This window comes from Mastigoproctus giganteus, chromosome 1, assembly GCF_048544385.1.
Source record: "Mastigoproctus giganteus isolate SK-2022 chromosome 1, ASM4854438v1, whole genome shotgun sequence".
In the NCBI taxonomy this organism is placed as follows: domain Eukaryota; kingdom Metazoa; phylum Arthropoda; class Arachnida; order Uropygi; family Thelyphonidae; genus Mastigoproctus; species Mastigoproctus giganteus.
This window is the reverse complement of record NC_143575.1, coordinates 27,420,278-27,439,900: the sequence shown is the minus strand read 5'-3', so window position 1 is coordinate 27,439,900 and position 19,623 is coordinate 27,420,278. Positions and strand designations below refer to the sequence as shown.

At 35.2% G+C, this 19,623-nt stretch overlaps 1 protein-coding gene across 15 annotated transcripts in view; it reads left to right on the top strand.

Moving 5' to 3' along the window:
* Positions 1-19,623, top strand: part of LOC150090662 (MAGUK scaffold protein DLG1-like) — an 800,778-nt gene that overhangs the window by 587,796 nt on the left and 193,359 nt on the right. For all 15 annotated transcript variants that reach the window (XR_016546888.1, XM_090372078.1, XM_090372070.1 and 12 more), the window contains one exon: positions 10,532-10,570. Coding sequence is in view for 14 of the 15 variants with exons in the window: in XM_090372078.1 (XP_090228204.1) it covers positions 10,532-10,570 (39 nt within the window). In the remaining variant the exon portion in view is untranslated. The remainder of the gene's footprint in view (positions 1-10,531; positions 10,571-19,623) is intronic.

Sequence of the window (19,623 nt, the reverse complement as noted above, 5' to 3'; positions counted from 1 at the left end):
ACAGCGTTCAGTGGGTGGGGGAGAGGGGTGACGAAATCGCGAGCGTGGATGTTTCTCGCTAATCCTTGTTCAGGATGTGTTATGCGCTTGTCATGGGAGGGTTCGTCGTTTGCTTTTAATTGATATGCTTATAAATTGAATAAATTTATCAATTTATAAATTGATATGCTTACAAAAATGATAAATCTACCGTTTTGCAGTGTAAAACAGACTTTTTCGAGGTCTTAACGGAAGAAAGTGACTTTATTGTGGACAAGTTCTTTCTAACCCCTACAAAAATATGGCTACGAATAACAAGAGAAATGTGAAAATATCAAAGAAGGTGATGGACATTAGCGAATAAAATTGAGTTATTAGATAAAATTTCTAATGGTGAAAGTGTCTCCTCAGTGGCAAAACATTATAAAATCAAGAGTCAACGGTACGATCAATCAAGAAATCGGAAGAAAAAATCCGCCGTAGTGTCCGTGAAAACGCGCTAATTGCTTCAAAAATTTGCGCTGTAACTCGTGATGTTAAATTAGAAAAAATGGAAAAAGCTTTAAATCTGTGGATAGAAGACCGAACTCAAAATAAAATTCCGTTAAGTTCACTCATCATTCGTGAAAAGGCAAAACTCCTTTATCAACACGTTAGCGAAACTGGTGATAGCACTGGCGGGATAAGTTTTTTAGCTAGAAAAGGCGCTAGTTTGAAAGATTTGTTTGAAATTTCTAATAAATATAACATTTAATATTAAATTGTTTCTTATTTTCATTTCACTATGTACTGTCTATATACATAGTCATATTATGAAGGTACATATAATACATACATAGACAAAATTTTAGACTAGTTTTTCTTATATATTTCATACTTTGGAATGGAACCCCTTTATTACTATCAGAGCCATAACTCAGTATTCACGACATTTCTCAGTAACGTAACCTGAGAAATGGTTACTGTAATTGCAAAAACAAAGTTAAAATCACTGTGACATAACATGCTTGAATCTTTGGACTCTGTTCAGTTTTGATTGGTTTCAGGATATTACTTTTTTCAAGATTTAGTGCTGTAAACAGAGTATTTTGTGTTCTTAGATGTGATACCCCTTGTAATTTTTTATAAAGTCGTGTAAGAGTGAAATGTAAAATATAAAAAAAAAAGCTTTCTCATCAATTCCTCCCTTCTCAGACATAACTGTCATCAGTCCTATACAATCCTCCCATCAATAATTTTTCATATTTTTCATATTTATACTTATATTAGGTAATTTATATAGGTATGTTCAGAATTTCTGGTGCTCCCAGATTTTGGTACCGTAGTGGGTAGCAGTGGACTGAACTCTTAATTTACATAAAATAAAACATGGATAAATATATTTTATCTATGTCTGATTTTATGCAATGAAATAACAAAAAAAAAAAAATTCATGAAACTGTAAAGCACAGACACAGAATTAACAGTGAAACAACCTTCAGTTAAAATTAGATTAAATTAAATTGATAATGCTTGACTTCACACTTTTAAAGAAAAAATTCATTTAATAACTTTGTGATGTTCACAGACACTACAAATGCTTAGAGCATCCTTTATCTAGTTGCCCTTTTTTTGCTTATTCCCTAGAAATTGTAGAGAAGATGCAAAGAAGGATGACTAGATTGGTAAGGAGCACTAAGCATGATCCCTATGATGATGGCTTAGAAGATGTGGTCTGCAGAGCTTAGCAACTAGACACCTTGTCAGTGTGGAGAGGGGATGAGATATCTCAGGGCCGTGCCGTGCTATGATACAGAGAGGCGGCCGCATCAGGCGGCACCGTAAGGGGGCGGCATAAGCAGCGAAATCAAATACAATTTGAACCATTGAGGGGCGGCACTTTGAAGACTTGCATCATACTGAGAAAATCTACCGCACGGCCCTGAGATATCTCATCTAGCTTTGTCAGTAATAACATTTAACAGTAATAACGTTTGCTACTCAGGGGCATAGCTACTGTACAGCAAAAGTAGGCAAAGACTGGGGGCCTAGTGAATTAGGGGTTGTCCCTACTATGCTATGGCCGATCGTCAGATGGAACATATAATGAAAATATTTTTCTCACTGAGCTCTTCAACAATGTGATATATCTAGAATAAGGAAGGAATTCTTATTGCCAAAACATAGCAAACCCAGGTGGGGGCAGTTTTTATTTTGCTTTTACAAATGCAACTTGGTATAGTGATCAGAAACCAGTTTGGTTACTGTATGTGTATGCGTCAAATTGTATGGTGTTCAGGATTCCCCAACTTGACAGGTGGGGATAGGCCCCATGTATACGAACATTTAGCCATATATGGTGGTCAAAAGTTGTTAGTTGATTGATTTCAATTCAAGTTTCTTCAAGTTCAAGTCATTATCAAAACAACAATTGACATACAAAAATGTATTTGTTTATTATTGCTATTTGTATTTATATTTGTATTTGTTTATTATTGCTATTTGTATTTATATTTGTTTATTATTGCTATTTGTATTTAACATATCAAGTTTAAAATTAAATTAATAAAATTTTTAGTTAAAAATGGATGAAAAGAAAAAGGCAAAGAGTGGAGCCCAAAAAAGAACAACGAAGAAAGTAAAAGAACAGGCAGTCAATAAATTGCCTAAATTAGATCATTTCTTTACAAAACACAGTAATGAATTATGTCCAGAAGAAGGTAAAGAAAAGACCAGTATTGAATTGGAAAATGTGGAAAAGAATGCTGCTGGTGTAAATATATCTGCAGATCATTTAAATCAAGCAGGGTCATCAAACTAAAACAATTCAACAATCATAGATATGCCTTAGTCGGAAATTAGTGTTGAATGCACTGCATTGTTTATTCCCTCAAGCGATCTTGGAGAATACATGGACATCAACATTTCCGATGAAACAAAAAAACGTTATGAGTTTGTCGCCTCAGAGACCTAAAGGACCATTTCCAGGGGATCCTGAACAACAAAATAGAAGTTTTAGTGACACGTACTATTCTACTTCAAAGTATGGTCCAGTTCCTCATTTGTGGCTGTGCTACTTACAAATTTTAGGTGCTGCATATTATTATTATTAGCCATATAGTGCAAGGAAGCCTGAGGCTTATGCTGCACCAGCCAAAAAAAAAAAAAAAAATCCCGCATTATCCTGAGAGAGAGAGAGAGAGAGAGTCAGAAGTAGAAGGGGAAAAAGCAAGAAAGAGAAGAATGATGATAACCAGCTCAGGATTTGCCAAGCCCATACTCACCAGATGTGAGCCCCTGGGGTATTGCCAACCATGCTGGCTGTTTTCAAATATTAAAAGTCAGTAGCCTTCCGGACTACGAGATTGGAAAAATCTATCTTTTCAGATAAAAAAACTCAGTGTTTCTCAACATCATATCGAGTAATATGTTATACATGAAATGTGGCAAAAGAACACAATGATTGATAAAAAGATCTTGAAGAACAAGTAAGATGTAGATCCTCATTTTGGAAAATGGCACTAGAACGGTTATTTCAGATAACACTTATGTTGGCTAAAAATTCTTTTAGCCAACATAACTGCATTTTGGCAGTTTTTTATTGCAAGTCCATTTACTTTCCTACTATGATGATGTAATGAAAATTATTAATAAGCCATCTGGTTCCAGTATCTTATTTAAGCCCCACTATCCAAAATGAGTTAATAGAATGTTTAGATACCAAATTAACAAAATAATTAACACTCAGAATTAATTCAACACCATTCTATTCACTAATTTTAGATACTACTCAAGATCTCACAAAAAAAAGAACAATTAAGTGTTATTGTACGTGTTCACATAATTCGTGACAAAAATGAAAAATCCAAAGATTTTGAAATTTATGAAACGTTTTTAGGATTCTATGACATGAATGATCATTCAACAGAAATGATGATGGATAATATAAATGAAAATATTACACAAACTAAATATTCCCATTGAAAAACGTTATGGTCAGAGATATGATGGGACTAATGCCACGAGTGGGGTTTATAATGGTGTGCAGTCATGCATTAAAAGGATCCAATCAAATGCAGAGTACATTCATTGTGTAAGTCACAATTTAAATTTAGTTATTAATGATAGCGTAAATTGTAATTGTTGTAACGTTTCATCATTTTTCGACATTCTTCAAAATTTGTATAATTTTTTTTGGAAATAGTACAAAAGTGGGATCTTCTTTCTAAATTTACTGGGGAATCTGAAGTTACATAAAAAAAAAAAAACTCAACCCTACTTGCTGGTCTATAAAAGCTTTGACAGAAATTAATCTTAAATCAACTAAAAAAGCAGACCGTGATGATGCACTTAGAATAATGAAACAAATGATAACATTTGATTTTATTTTCATTTGTATATTTTTGAATAACTTCATGTGCAAAATTAATTATGCTTCAAAAACTCTACAGAAGCACGATATAGACCTTAATGAATGTACTTCTGTATTCTATCGAGTCAGCAAATATTTACAAAACATTCGAAATTCATTCAAACAAATAAATACGAATCTGAAGAAATTGCCAAGGAGTTAGTATTAGTAATGGCCACATGGTGTAAGGAAGCCTATGGCTTATGCTGCACCAGCCAAAAAAATAATAATAATAAATAAATAAATAAATAATAATAAGAATAATAATAAAATAATAAGAATAAAAACAGACAGATTAATAATAATAAGAAGAAGAAAATTTAAAAAATAATAATTAATAAGAGAAAAGGAAATGGGCAATGAATGCATTTCCCTCCTCTCTTAGGTAATTATCCAGCTGACCTTTGAATTTCCCCAAACTGCCAGCCTCTACCACCCATGTAGGTAACTTATTCCAGTAATTTATAACTTGCTGGCTAAAATAAAACTTCTTGTAATCCAGTCTAAACATCTTCCCCCCCCCCCGTAACTTGAAATTATGGCCCCTTCTTCTATAATCATTTATAACTGTGAAAATTTCATCCTTATTCATTTTGCTTATGCCTCTCAGAGCCTTAAACATCTCAATCAAGTCTCATCTAAGGTGTTTAGTTTTCAAGCTGTGCAACCCACATATTCGAAGCCTTTCCTCATATGGACGCCCTTTTGCCGATCTCACCAGACGAGTTACCCATCTTTGGACCCTTTCAAGAAGAACAATGTCTTTCTTTAGGTGCAGGGTGCAGTCTCCATACTTCATACTACAGTATTCCAAGTGTGGTCTAACAATAGCCTTATATAATGAATTATGATGTCCTTATCTCTACTAGCAATTGTTCGATAAATCATCGATAGAACATCCTGGACCTTCGTTTCAACCTGTCTACAATGCTCGGAGAACTTCATGTCTGACCCATATTGTAACACCTAAGTCCCTTTTCCTCCACTATCTTAAGGACTATCGGCTTTAGTTCAACTCCACCAAGTGTATAAGTTATTTTGAGGTTACTGTTCCCCAGGTGCAATACCTCACACTTTGCTGGATTAAAGAATAGCTGCCATTTTTCTGACCATCCCTGAAGTCTATCTAAGTCATTCTGAAGAAGCTCTGCTTGACAGCAATCATTAACTACTCTACCAATTTTTACATCATCTGCAGATTTATACATCATGCCCTCTATATCAATATCATTTCATTCATCGATATCATTTATGAAAATCAAAAAAAAAGTGGTCCTAATACTGATCCTTGGGAAACCCCACTTCTTACTTCAACCAAATCTGAGGAATAACCATTTATCACAACCCTCTGCCTCCTGCTCTGAAGCCATCCAGCTATCCATCTAAGGATTTTCCCTGTGATTCCAACCTCTTCCAGCTTATAAAGTAACCGCTCATGTGGGACTGAGTCAAATGCTTTGCTGAAATCCAAATAAACAACGTCAAAATTATTCCCTAAGTCCAGCTGTTGAATGACCCTGTCAAAATAGCTAACCAGATTAGTTAAACATGATTTTCCCTTTACAAAACCATGCTAAGGTATCCTTAAGAATTCCATTTCTATCTAAGTGATCCTGATTTCCACCCTTGATCATAGTTGCCATGATTTTTCCCTACTACTGAAGTTAGTCTAATCGGCCGGTAATTTCACAATTCAGTCTTAGAACCACCCTTATGTGTTGGAGATACACTGGTACTTTTCCAATCCAACGGAATCGCTCCCTAGTCCAGTGATGCTCTCATAATTAGCCTCAATGGTTCAACGCACTCACTTGCTGCCTCCCTTAAGATTACAGGGTAAATGCCATCAATCCCAGGAGCCTTACTGACCTATAGGCTTGAAAGTTTTTTCATTAAATAAACATGTCAAATGTCATCATCATTAATTACATTTTTTTCAACTTGACTCCCATAATTTCTCATTGGTGTAAAGGGTTTTTCTTCTGTAAATATCGATGCAAAGTAATTGTATAATCGATGCAAAGTAACCGTTGAGTTTATCTGCAACTTCAGCTGGGGTACCTAATACTATCCCACATCCATTACATAAGGGTCCAATCTGGTTTGTCCTTCTCTTCTTTGCATTTATATATGTGAAGATTTCCTTATCCCCCCCCCTCTTTGCTAGTGATTTCTCATAATCTGCTTTTGCCAGCCTAACCTTTTCTGTGGTGCTATTACAGATCAATTTATAGCTGTTATAGACTTCAGTACTTTTTATTGCTCTGTAACTTTTCCATGCTGTCTTTTCTGCTCAAGTTTCCGCTGTCTTTTTCTGCTCGAGTTCGAGGTAGATCCCAAAAGACAGTACGATGAATTAGCTTCAGATATTTTGTTTGATAATAGAGATCAGTTTTTTAAAATCAGTGTTTTTTACTATGTTTTAGACAAAATTATAATACAAATTAAAAATTGTTTCAAAAGCATGTAGTTAGTAAAAAATTATTTTGCAATACTAGAACCGGAAAAAAAAAATGTCACATGCCGATATATTAAGTGAGTGTGAAAATCTCATAAAAAAGTATTCATCTGTACTCTCTCCCCAACTGCCAATTCCATATTGTAATTTAATGACACTTATTAAACAAGATATATTGCCTGGCAACCCAAAGGTCGCGGGTTCGATTCCCGCCTCGGGCTTGGATCAAAGTACTGCAAAAACCTTGGGAGGTGCATTATGGCCACAGAAGCCTATGCGCCAACAACTACCAAAAAAAAAAAAAAAAAAAAAAAAACAAGATATATCAGCAGACAAGACTATCAGACAATTTTTTTATTTGTTAATTTCAAAATATAGTGCCCTAAAAAGTGACTTTTCAGAAATTTTTACTTTATTTATGTTATTTTTTTCCCTGTCCATGTCAGCTGCCTCTGCTGTAAGATCATTTAGTAAATTATGAATAATAAAAGATTATAAAAGAAACCTATTGGTCAAAATAGACTATGCAATCTCGCAATGTTGGCTTATGCCAGTAAAATCGATTTAAAAGATATTATTAATGATTCTGCAAATGTAAAAGCATGAAAAGTAAGCATTTTAACTTTTTTCATAAATTTATTAATTATAGTATAATTTTTTATTTTGTCAAATTTTATTTAATAAGTAGTATGATATTGTAATATTAATTTTCATGTTTTTGATGTTTGTAAAATTATAAAGAAATCGTAAATGAAATACATATTTATATTATTAAAGTGATTCAAATTTTTTTTTTTTATTATACCTAATTAAAATTTATTTTAATAAAAATAAGGGGCCCAAAATGATTTCTTGCCTAAGGGCCCAAAAAACTTAGCTACCACTGCCTCCACTAATGTATTAGTTGTTTGCAATCAGTTTTTATATATAGATTTCAAAAATAATTCTTAAAATTTCACATCCCAGTTTCTATTTTATGTACAAGTTTTTGTGTTTAATTGTAATACACATATCTTACTACAATTTGGAAAGTAGATATGATACTGATCTGTTGTATTACCTGCCCATGATAATGTTTACACGGGCTCATAGATGGCAGTAATGCTGGGGAGGATTAACATGTCAAACCTTCTCTGTCTGCTCCTAGCTCTCATTCAGTAATGGATAGACAGTTGCAGCTTGAGTATATGTACGGTTTAATCTGTGTATCTGGAGCTGCAACTTGCAGAACTTAAGCCTTTTTTTCATAAGTGAACAAAGGGGTGTGCTTAACAAAAGGCTTAAGTTCTGAAAGTTGCAGCATCTGGAGACTAGGCACTTGTGAGGTGATCTGATCGAGGTGTATAAGGTGTCATTGCTGACAGGGTACTTCCGCTTGCTCAGATTAAGAACCTGAGGGGGCATAGATTCAAATTGAGGTAAGACAGTTGTAGAATAGATGTTTGGAAGTTTGCCTTTAGCCAGCGGGTAGTTGATTGCTGGAACAGACTTCCATCTGTTGTTGTGGAAGTTGATAGCTTAAATAAATTTAAGGCTGAACTGGACAAACATTTGGAGAGACCGGATGGAGGAAATGGGAAGGTTTTTTTTTTGGCTGATGCTGTATAAGCTTGCTTTCTTGCATCATATACCTCAACTAATGCTAATGCTAAAACTTGGTCCCCGCATATGTGCTGTATTATCTGCTCCACAAATCTAAAGTATGCCTTTTGCTGTTCCTGTGGTGTGGCAATAACTCTGCAGCCACATTGAAGATTGACAAAAATAGTAATAGCCATATAGTGCAAGGAAGCCACGGGCTTTTGCCTGCTACACTGACTGAAAAAAAAATACAAATTATTTGCTTCACTCCTCATAGGTAACTATCCAGTTGACCTTTGAAATTATTAGGAATGTCTAGAAAAAAAGTAAGCACAGTATCAAATATCAAAGGCCTGTTTCACGTAATGAATTGCTACCAATATAACTGAGCTCCCAAAATCACGAAATAATTGAAACAATGAATATAGCAAGTGTTCTTGTGTTGCAGACTTTGCTGGACCATCAACTTCAACAGATATGGATTACCAAACAGAAAATTATAACATATCACTCTTAAGAAAGAAGAGCTCAGTGACTTAATTTGTGATTTAAACATATCTAAAGAGTAAGTAGAGTTCTTTGGTTCTGGTGTACAATAGTAGAAGTTACTTTAAGCAGGAACTAAAATTACAGTATATTGAAAACATCTCAAAGTGTTTTTAAAGAACAATCCATTATGGAAGACATTTCATTATGTGTTTCTTTAAAGATATTAGTGGTCTTCTGAATGAACTGGACATTGAACACAGTGCTAATGAATGGTGTGTATTTATTGATGCCTCAAAATTTAGTTTAAAAGCAGTTTTGCTGCACAATAGAAATGCATTCCCATCATATTGTTCTTCCAGCAATTCTTTTACTTCGTGCTGTTTGCTTGAAATGTTTCATATGTTTCATATGAAAGATCATGAAAGTTCCAAGATCCTGAGTGCATAAAGTACCTTGCCTTTGCTTGGAACGTCTATGGTGATCATAGGAAATTGGATTATTCACTGGTTTAGAGGGAGGTTTGACAAAATGTTGTTTTCTATGTTTGTTGGATAGTCATGCAACAGAAAAACATTGTGCAGCAGTGGGAGAAGAGAGAGGAATTTTTACCAGGGAGAAGTAACATAAAATATGTTTCATTGGTTAAACAAAAAAAAAAAAAAAAAAAAAGATTCTTTTCCGACCTTTGCATATAAAGCTTGGATTAACAAAGAATTTTGTTAAGGCATTGGATAAAGAAGAAAGTGGATTCTACTACCTAAGGGAAGCATTTCTCAATTTAATAGGTACAAAACTGAAAGGAATTTTCATTTTGGACTCAAATAAAGAAACTCGTCAAAGATGATGTATTTGAAACAAAGTTATAGGATGCTGAAGTGGAGCTTGGTGATTGTTTAAAGCAGTTGTGCATGGATTATTTCATGGAAGAAGGAAAGAAGATAATATGAATCTCAGTTGTCAAATTTACTGGCATGTTATAAAGATATGGGCTACTGAATTTTCCTTATTCCCACTCTTTTTTTTTTTTTTTTTTTTTTTTTTGTCTCAGAATTTGGGTAATGCAAGTGATCAGCAAGAGAAATGCTTTCATTAGGAAATATCCACAATAGAAAAGCAATAGCATGGTCACTCGGATACTGCCAGTGAACTATAAGAAAAACTTTCCATGTAGCAAACATTTCTCAGGAATTAGAATTAAAATATTTTAAAACAAATTACTCATTTTAAGATAACATATGTATTATTGTATGATATTTTAAATTGGTTTTTCATTATTAAGTTACTAAAATTTCAGTATATCTTTTCATGAAAACATGATAGAAAAACATAATTTTCGTATTTTTCAAATAAACAGATCAATTACTTTTAGAATCTATGGTACAAAAGGTGTTTTTTTTTTTTTTTTTTTTTGCTGCTGGGTGTAGTTATCTTAATAGTTATTGACAAACTAAGAAAGTAAACAAGCAAAGTGATTTCACATCCTGAAAACTGATAAATCTATGAAGGCTTCTCTTGAAATGTTTGTTAAATTTCTTTTATTATTTTATGAAATATGTTATTTACTTAAAAATTGAAACATAATCTGTTAATGTGCAAGTGCTGGAATTATTATGGAGATTTTTTTTTTCCACCAGGCACAGACGCCACTGCTTGGTGGGGGTGCAGACCGATATGTAAGTTATTAATCATAATGTTATTCTTTACAGAAAATAACTGATTTAGATTATTAATTGATAGCATTTATTGGCATATACAGGGTGTTTCAGTTAAACGTTTCAGAACTTCTAAGAGGGGTAGGGTACATCCTGACAACTCGAAATCATATAGCAATGTGGGGTCGGAAATGCTTTCCTGAAGCGGTGTTGTACACAGAAGCACCATAAAGAAAAGAGACCGTAAGTGAGAAATTGTTTTAATAATACATGAAAAGAAGCAAAAGGTACAGGGATTAAAGTAAGTGTTCGAAGTTTCTTCCACGGGCTACAATGTACGCCTCACATCTCCGACGCATGGACATCCGAACATTCTGGAATACTCCAGGCGAATTTCGAATTTCTTCGGCAGCTACTGCGATTCTTGCAACCAGCTCCTCAGCATTGTCAACAGGGGTGTCATAAACTAGCGATTTCATATGACCCCAGAAATAAAAATCAAGACATGATAGGTCGGGTGACCGAGCAGGCCAACGCACGGGACCACCACGTCCGATCCACTGTTGACCAAATGTGACATCCAGGTAGTTACGAACATCTCCGCTATAATGGGCAGGGGCTCCATCGTGTTGGAACCCATTGTCTGTTGCGTCGATGCAGAAATCTGTTCATCTCTCAAAAGTTGTGGCAATACTTGCTGCAGAAAGATCAAGTAGATAGGTCCGGTTAGACGACACGGTAACAGGTAAGGTCCGATGAGGTGATCTTCCATAATACCGGCCCATACATTGACCGAAAATCGAATCTGTGCTGCACGACGTCGCACGACGACTTCTGTGTACAATACCGCTTCAGGAAAGCATTTCCGACCCCACATTGCTATATGATTTCGAGTTGTCAGGATGTACCCCACCCCTCTTAGAAGTTTTGAAACGTTTAACTGAAACACCCTGTATATATATATATACTTACATAATTTATTCATTTTGAAAAGAAAGGTTGTGTACTTAATGACTTAAATCATTGACATTCCATTTATATTTATAGTGATGGCTTACTTATACTATTGCTTTAAAGTGAAGATGTGGTAAACTACCTAATTTTAGAAACTTTACCGCCGGAAAACTACAAAAATGTCCTGAAATTAAAGAAATATAACTATATAAAATTGGTGGTGATCTAACAGAAGTCATGGCAGGGCTTGGCAAATTGATTAATGGCATGTACCCACTACTTGTCTAATTTTTAATTTACATAAATGGTCCAGTATGTAAAAGGCATTCATCAAATAATTTTTTTTATTTATTAAAAATCACTATTATCAGTACTTGGCTAAGGTATAAAATTTTATATATAAAACCATACACTTTTTGCGTGATAATTTCTTACCCACATCTTGTAATTATTTGATTGTATTAGGTATTTAAAAAAAAAAAAGGCCATATCAAATATGAATATCACATCTTTTGGAAACAGAGGTGGATTAGTATTTGGATTTAACATTTTACCATTTTTGAAATTCTGTATTTTCACAGTATTAAAGGAACGGTATATTCCATCTGCAGAATGTGTGTGTCTCTCATTTTCCATTTACTGTCACTGGCAGAGTTAACTATGTAACAGATTATTCTTTTTTGACTTTGTGAGAACATTAGAATGGCATCTGGTGAAGAATCATAACACTGGATATTTATGTGTGAACACTTAGGATCGGTGACATGCATCCAGAATGACTTCCTGTCATATATTTTGCAGTGTATCATGCTCTGGATTTCTGACTGAATTCCCATCCCAGAACAGAGGTTCTCATACTTTAGTGACACAAGGACTCCCTTTTAGCTTGAAAACCTTTTTTGCAGACCCCCATGCTTAAATTTTTTTATGCTCTAAATATTTTCAAGTTTTAAATATTGATAATAAATTTCGGATATTCATAAATCCTCCAAAGCATCTCTACAGAATCCCAGGGTCTGTGGACTACAGTTTGAAAAACTCTGACCTAGAGTGTTTCTGATTGAGATTAGCTGTTGGCTGCTTTAGTCATATATGTTGTAAATGTGCTATGGAAAATACTTTGAATGGAAACTTGCCACATAATCACACTTAGCCTTGTTTTTTGTGTGGTTAGTAAAATAATCCCAAATCATACTACCAATTATATGTTCTCTGTGTCAAATTTCAGACTAACTTCACTAAACTACATGTGAAATTATAATACTGTATCATACTGTTACAGTATTATAATGTAATACTGTAACAGTGTGATACAGTATTATTTTAAATCAGAGAAATGATTTACATAACAGATAAAAAAAATATTAAAATAACTTCAGTTATTGACTAGTAGAGAAATAAGTCATGATTAATGGTTAATTTTCAGATTGGCAGTTATACAAAGAATCTGTGAAAAATTAATGATGCAAATTTGGCTCTCAAATAAGCTGTTGCAATTTAAATGGGAACCACTGTTGTGAGCTTCAAGCTTAAGATTAAATAAACAGGAGGAGGCGGTCCTTGCCGGACACATATTTGGCATGCTCATCTGATCCATATTTTGACACAGCCATCTTGCACATTCCTTCCTGCTGAGGGCTGATGACCTTCCTCTCCCCATGTGTGAGAACTGCAACACCATTTGACCTGTCATATTTTATTTGACTGTCCACGTTTTAGACACGTCTTTTATCTTTTACCACTTTTGGTCATCTGACTGAACAATATACACTCAGTGAGATACTGTCTGATGATGACCGTGTGTCATTATCAGACAGTATATTAATAGGCAGTATCTACTTTATCCACTTAAAACCATTGAACTTGTTTAGGTTTACTTTAAATGTATTCTTAATACTTATACAGTGAACCCCCCCCCTTAGTAGATCTCTCTGAAAAGGACACCTCTTGTTGTGGACATTCAAGCTTGGATCCTGGCTAGAAGTATTATTAATTACAAATTAAGTGCCCTCTCCAAAAGGGATACACTCTAATATGGAAGCAGAACTTTAATAAGTGTCCTTTTCATATTTTCACCCTCCCTAGACTAGATACTTCCCAAAATCACTGATTGGGTCTCTCACAGTGGCAGATCTGGCACTATATTATCTTCATCACTGGCACAGTATGTTAATATGCTTACCACTGCTAGGAAAGGAATGTTTACAAACTAATTTGGACTGTCCAATTCATTTTCACTAGGGGGCATCATTTAGCAAGGCAATAAAATTGCTAAATTTAGCAATGCTATTAACAGAATTTAAAAAAAAAAAGAAAACAATGACAGTATTTTAGCAAATCTGTATAAATCAGTTTGTGGTACTATACATAAAAAAATAAGTGTAGGAATATAGCTGTAATACACTTCTTTCAAAATAAAATTTAAAAAAATTAACACTCTGCCAACAGACTGCATAGGTAACTCTGACTAGTAGCCAGCCCATGGGGATTTTCCTACTCCACAATTATATTGCATTTTGATGTTGTGGTTACAATATTAGCAGATATGAAGTTCTCTGTGCAATGCAGATAGGCAGCAAGGAGGACCCATGGTGTCCTATTGATGATTTATCCAACATTTGCTTATAGAGATAGGGAGTTCATAACTCCACCATACAAGACTGCATTTGTAATATATGTCCAAGTATGAAGACTGCACCTAAAAAAGGACATCAGGCATCTTTGAGGGTCCAAAGATGCCCAACCTATATGCAAGTACTCAAAATATGGCTAACCATTACCCTATACAATGGGATAATCAATTTCTTGGCCATGCTGGCCAAATTCTTGTCTGTCACTGACAGAACTTAACAAGCCATCTTAGCACCCATCTTGCACTGTTCATGGAACTTCTTGTCAGACTGTACAATTACCTACTAAGTTCTTTCATTCTGCATTACCTTGAGTCTAGTACCACCCAATTAATATGTTATTCTGAAATTACTGCAACCCATATGCAGTACCTTGCATTTATGGGCGGCTGACCGGGCTAGCCGGGTGGGTAAAGTGCCTGCCAACCCAAAGGTCGCGGGTTTGAATCCCTCCTCGGGCTTGGATCAGAGTACTGCAAAAATCTTGGAGGTGCATTATGGCCATAGAAGCCGATGCGCCAACAGTTAACAAAAAAAAAAAAAAAAACAGCATTTATGGGCTGAGAAGAAATTAGGCAGATGGGCTGAGAAGTGGCAACTGAGGTTTATCCTTATTTACCTTCTTAGCCCACTGCCTAATTTCTTTACATATTTTTGTAGTAGCATACCCTGACACCTGCCATTAATCACGCTGCCAATCTTTGTATCATCTGCCATCAGAGACATTAAACCTGATTGCCTTCATCAATATCATTAATAAATATAGAAAACAACCATGGGCTCAATGCTAATAACAGTGCCCAGTAACACTATCTTCTTCCACTCAACAATCTTATCATTCAAATGTTGTATACAGAAAGTATACACTGAGATGCAGAATTTGAATACTCATCATATTTCTGATATCCCTGTAATATTTTCATTTGATGATTTAATCAGCACTTCATATTCAAATTTTTTTACTCTGCTCATAGCTTTAGTGTACGAGCAAGTACATGTCTACCCATATTCTTTCTTTGTAACCCTAACAAAACCCATATATTTTCTTGTCCTATGAGGACTCCCTACAAACCTTGTATTCCCTACACCTTGTTTTTCAGGCAGCTGCATGTCCCAGTAAAAGCAGTCCAAGGATTAATTTCACTTCTGGTTGCAGCTGCTGATAAATTGTTAGGCTGTGTATATTCCCTCCCCCCCCCAAACTACCAGTTTTCTAACCTTCAACTCTGGTTTGATAGCATTAGTAAATATTCTTGCACCCATTCTGTTTAATTGTACCCCAACCCTTTAAATTCAGTGTCTTCTGTTAACAAGTACAGAATGTACTTAGAAAAATTGTATCACGAGTCTTGCACAACCCCCACCTGTCCAAAATTCGAGACATTTTCAGATTTAATCCTAAATCATGGCTTATTTTCAGAATTGTCCTATACCTATTTAAAAAATCATCAGGCCCCCTCTTGTTAATATACTATGATTTTTTTTAGTGTTTCTCACCAACCATTGAAGTAAAAACGAAAGACGAAGAACCAAATTCTTAAAATTTTAATATTTACAATAAATTTATTTACAGACAAAACAAAATACCATATTACTGATGATAGCAATTTTAAAATAAGACAACTGTGATATACAGTAAATATACAAGGTGATAATACAAATACCGAATTTAAAATACAATAAAATATAATAGGTTAAAAGCACTAAAATACTAACTGAAGCTTTCAAAGGCTTCTGCCTTCTTTCTCAACAGTGTACTTCTATTCTGCGGTGCATCATTAAATACCAGCAGGTTCACGGTGCATCTCACGTAAACGTATACTGTTCCCGTCGGAACCGGAAGTGGCTCGGGAGCGTTTCAGGCAAAAACGTTCATCCCCTCCAAGGATTACCACCTCAAAGAGGGGATGAATGCGTGTGCCCCCTATCTCTATTTATATTATTCTCAATAGAACTAATTCGTAAGCTCTCGAGCCACTTGCGGTCCCAAAATCTATGCACCCGATCAGTGATGACAGCTTCGTCTGGGGAGTTTTGATGTTGCTTCTCCCAGAAATGTTCAGCTACGGCGGATTTACCATAGTCTGCATTTCTTATCACATTTGTGTGCTCCCCCAGACGATCTTTGAGACGCCGTTTTGTTTCTCCCACATAACACTTCCCACACTCCGGGCATTTAATACTATATACGACCCCACTTATATTTTCATTTAAGACAGGGTCCTTGACCTGTGACACAATTGTGTGCAGCTTGCCGTTTGTGTGCAGCTTGCCGTTCCTGGATGTGCTGATTTGTAGAGAAGGCCAGCATTTGAAAACACAAGTATTTAGAAAATCTATGTGCAAAGGCCAATACTCACACTACAACTCAGCTCAGACTAACCATCACAGGAACAGTGTGGTAAGAGCATTAGTGGATAGGGCAAAATCTCATTGTAGTACCTCAGAGGATAGAAAAATGGAGTATGAGCGTGTTACGGCGGATCTTTTGAAGTGTGGCTACCCCCGGAGGATCATAGAGAAATACATTAGTGGAGGACAGAGTAGAAGTGAGTCCTTCACGCCAATAACCACCGCATACATCCCCTACTGTCCGGGCTTATCCGAGCGTTTAGCTCGTATATTAAGGAATTACCAGACACGTTGTGTGCAGCTCCCAGGCAGGAAGCTGCACACAATTGTGTCACAGGTCAAGGACCCTGTCTTAAATGAAAATATAAGTGGGGTCGTATATAGTATTAAATGCCCGGAGTGTGGGGAGTGTTATGTGGGAGAAACAAAACAGCGTCTCAAAGATCGTCTGGGGGAGCACACAAATGTGATAAGAAATGCAGACTATGGTAAATCCGCTGTAGCTGAACATTTCTGGGAGAAGCAACATCAAAAATCCCCAGACGAAGCTGTCATCACTGATCGGGTGCATAGATTTTGGGACCGCAAGTGGCTCGAGAGCTTACGAATTAGTTCTATTGAGAATAATATAAATAGAGATGGGGCACACGCATTCATCCCCTCTTTGAGGTGGTAATCCTTGGAGGGAATGAACGTTTTTGCCCGAAACGCTCCCGAGCCACTTCCGGTTCCGACGGGAACAGTATACGTTTACGTGAGATGCACCGCGAACCTGCTGATATTTAATGATGCACCGCAGAATAGAAGTACACTGTTGAGAAAGAAGGCAGAAGCCTTTGAAAGCTTCAGTTAGTATTTTAGCACTTTTAACCTAGTATATTTTATTGTATTTTAAATTTGGTATTTGTATTATCACCTTGTATATTTACTGTATATCACAGTTGTCTTATTTTAAAATTGCTATCATCAGTAATATGATATTTTGTTTTGTTTGTAAATAAATTTATTGTAAATATTAAAATTTTAAGAATTTGGTTCTTCGTCTTTCGTTTTTACTTCAATGGTTGGTGAGAAACACTAAAAAATCATAGTATGAATATACCCAACCCCAGAGGGCTATTTGAAGAATTGTTAATATACTGTTTTGTGTGAAAGTTGCTTGTTTTTTTCTTTCCAGAAACTCGGGTTTTTCATCCTATAAACAGGCAAATTAATCTTGGAATACTTGAATTTACATAGCCTCAGCTATATCCGCATTCATTCTAAACCCCAGGGGCTCAAATCTGGTGAGTATGGGCTTGGCACACCCAGGGTCCTGAGCTGGATATCATCATTCTTCTCTTTCTTGGTGATTCCCTTCTCTCTCTCTCTCTCTCTCTCTCTCTCTCTCTCAGGGTAACTTGGGAATTTTTTTTTTTTTTTTTTTTGGCTGGTGCAGAAGCTGGCTGTGAGTGGAGTAGCAGGTATGTCTATTATCTGAAATAGGAAGGTGTTTTTTTTTTTTTTTTTTTTTTTTTGTGGTTGATGCTATCTAATGTTGCTTTTTTGCATCATATGCCTCTACTAATGCTAATCTCTGCAATAAAGAATATTTATTTATATATATACAAATATTGAATCTCCGGTAATCAGATTAAGAAAATCTATTAAACTGTTATGATAAAATAGTACTTATGGATCAGATATGTGTGATATATATTTATGGATGAACTAATTAAGAAAAAAATAACCATAGTTCTCAGTAGTACTTGCCCTTTAATGCTTTATTGAAAATGATGTTTACAAAAGAATCATTAAAATAAAATTATAAAAGAATTTGCCAAAATAATATTTTTACTACTTTCTGAAATAAACATGTTTTGTATGGCATATAAGTGCACAGGCTTGGTATCGTGCATAATCTCCAGCCAGCTTGTTTACAGGAAATTAGATATCGAAAAATACAAGGAATTTAAAATAAAGTGAGAAGTTACTACTGTCAGAGATGTAAAGTTGTAATTACTGTCAAGGGCAAAGGGAAGAAGGACTTGCTTTTTAAAGGTGCCTACAGTTATCTGAGACAGTTTTTTTAAAATTCTGTTCAATGGGACCACCTTATCATGTTACCAACAATTTCTAAATGGAAAAAATTCAGGGAAGTAGTTATAGAAGTTACTAGTCTTTTTTTTTTTTTTATCAACTTTAGTGATACTGTTCAAGGCTTAGACACAAACAGATTTCAGATGAACTGATGAAACTCATGGTAGAGAATAAATAATATGCTTATAAATTATCAGGAAATACAAAACCTACAGTAACTAGTCTGCAATCAAGTAACAAAAGGGTTAGGCAAGTTAAGGTAGATTACAAGAAGCCTCTGCCAAAGAATGCAAAGAAAAGTAGCAAATACTTCTTTACCTATGTTAACACTAAGAGGAAGAAGAAGAATCACATTAGTTCACTAGATATAAACGGTTTAACTCTTGATGATCCTGCTCAAGTTGCTGACAAACTGGATAGATATTTTGCATCTACATTTACACATGAGGAATTTTTTTTTGGATGGAGATGTCAGAAGTGTATCATATACTAAAAGGGAGCTAGACAATTTTGTGATAATCCAGAAGAATGCAGAAGAGAAACTGTTGAAGCTAGAAGTAACAAGGTACCTAGAGCCAATGAAGTATATTCAGTTATATTAAGAGAAGCAGCAAAAGAGATAAGCAGTCTTTTGGCCATAATTATGAGAACATCCTTGGATTCAGGGAAAGTCCCTATAGATTGGAGGTGTGAAAATTGTCTCTCTTATATACAAAGGGAGGGGGGATCGACAGGTGACTTGAGTAATTTAATTATGGACCTTTTAGCTTGAGTCCAGTTCTAGAAAAAATAATGGAATCACTGGTTAAAGAAGTAATGAAGGACCATCTAGACAGGAATGCAATTACACTTCAATCACAGTATGCTTTTATTAAGGGGGCAATCTTGTCTGACCAATGTGATTTGAATACTATGGTGCATTAACACAGGAACTGAATGTAAAAACAAATTTTGACATTACATACTTAGACTTCAAAAAACCTTTTGATACTGTACTACATAAAAGGCAGCTGTATAAATAGAAGCAGTCTGGTATTAGGGGCAAGTTACTGTTATGGA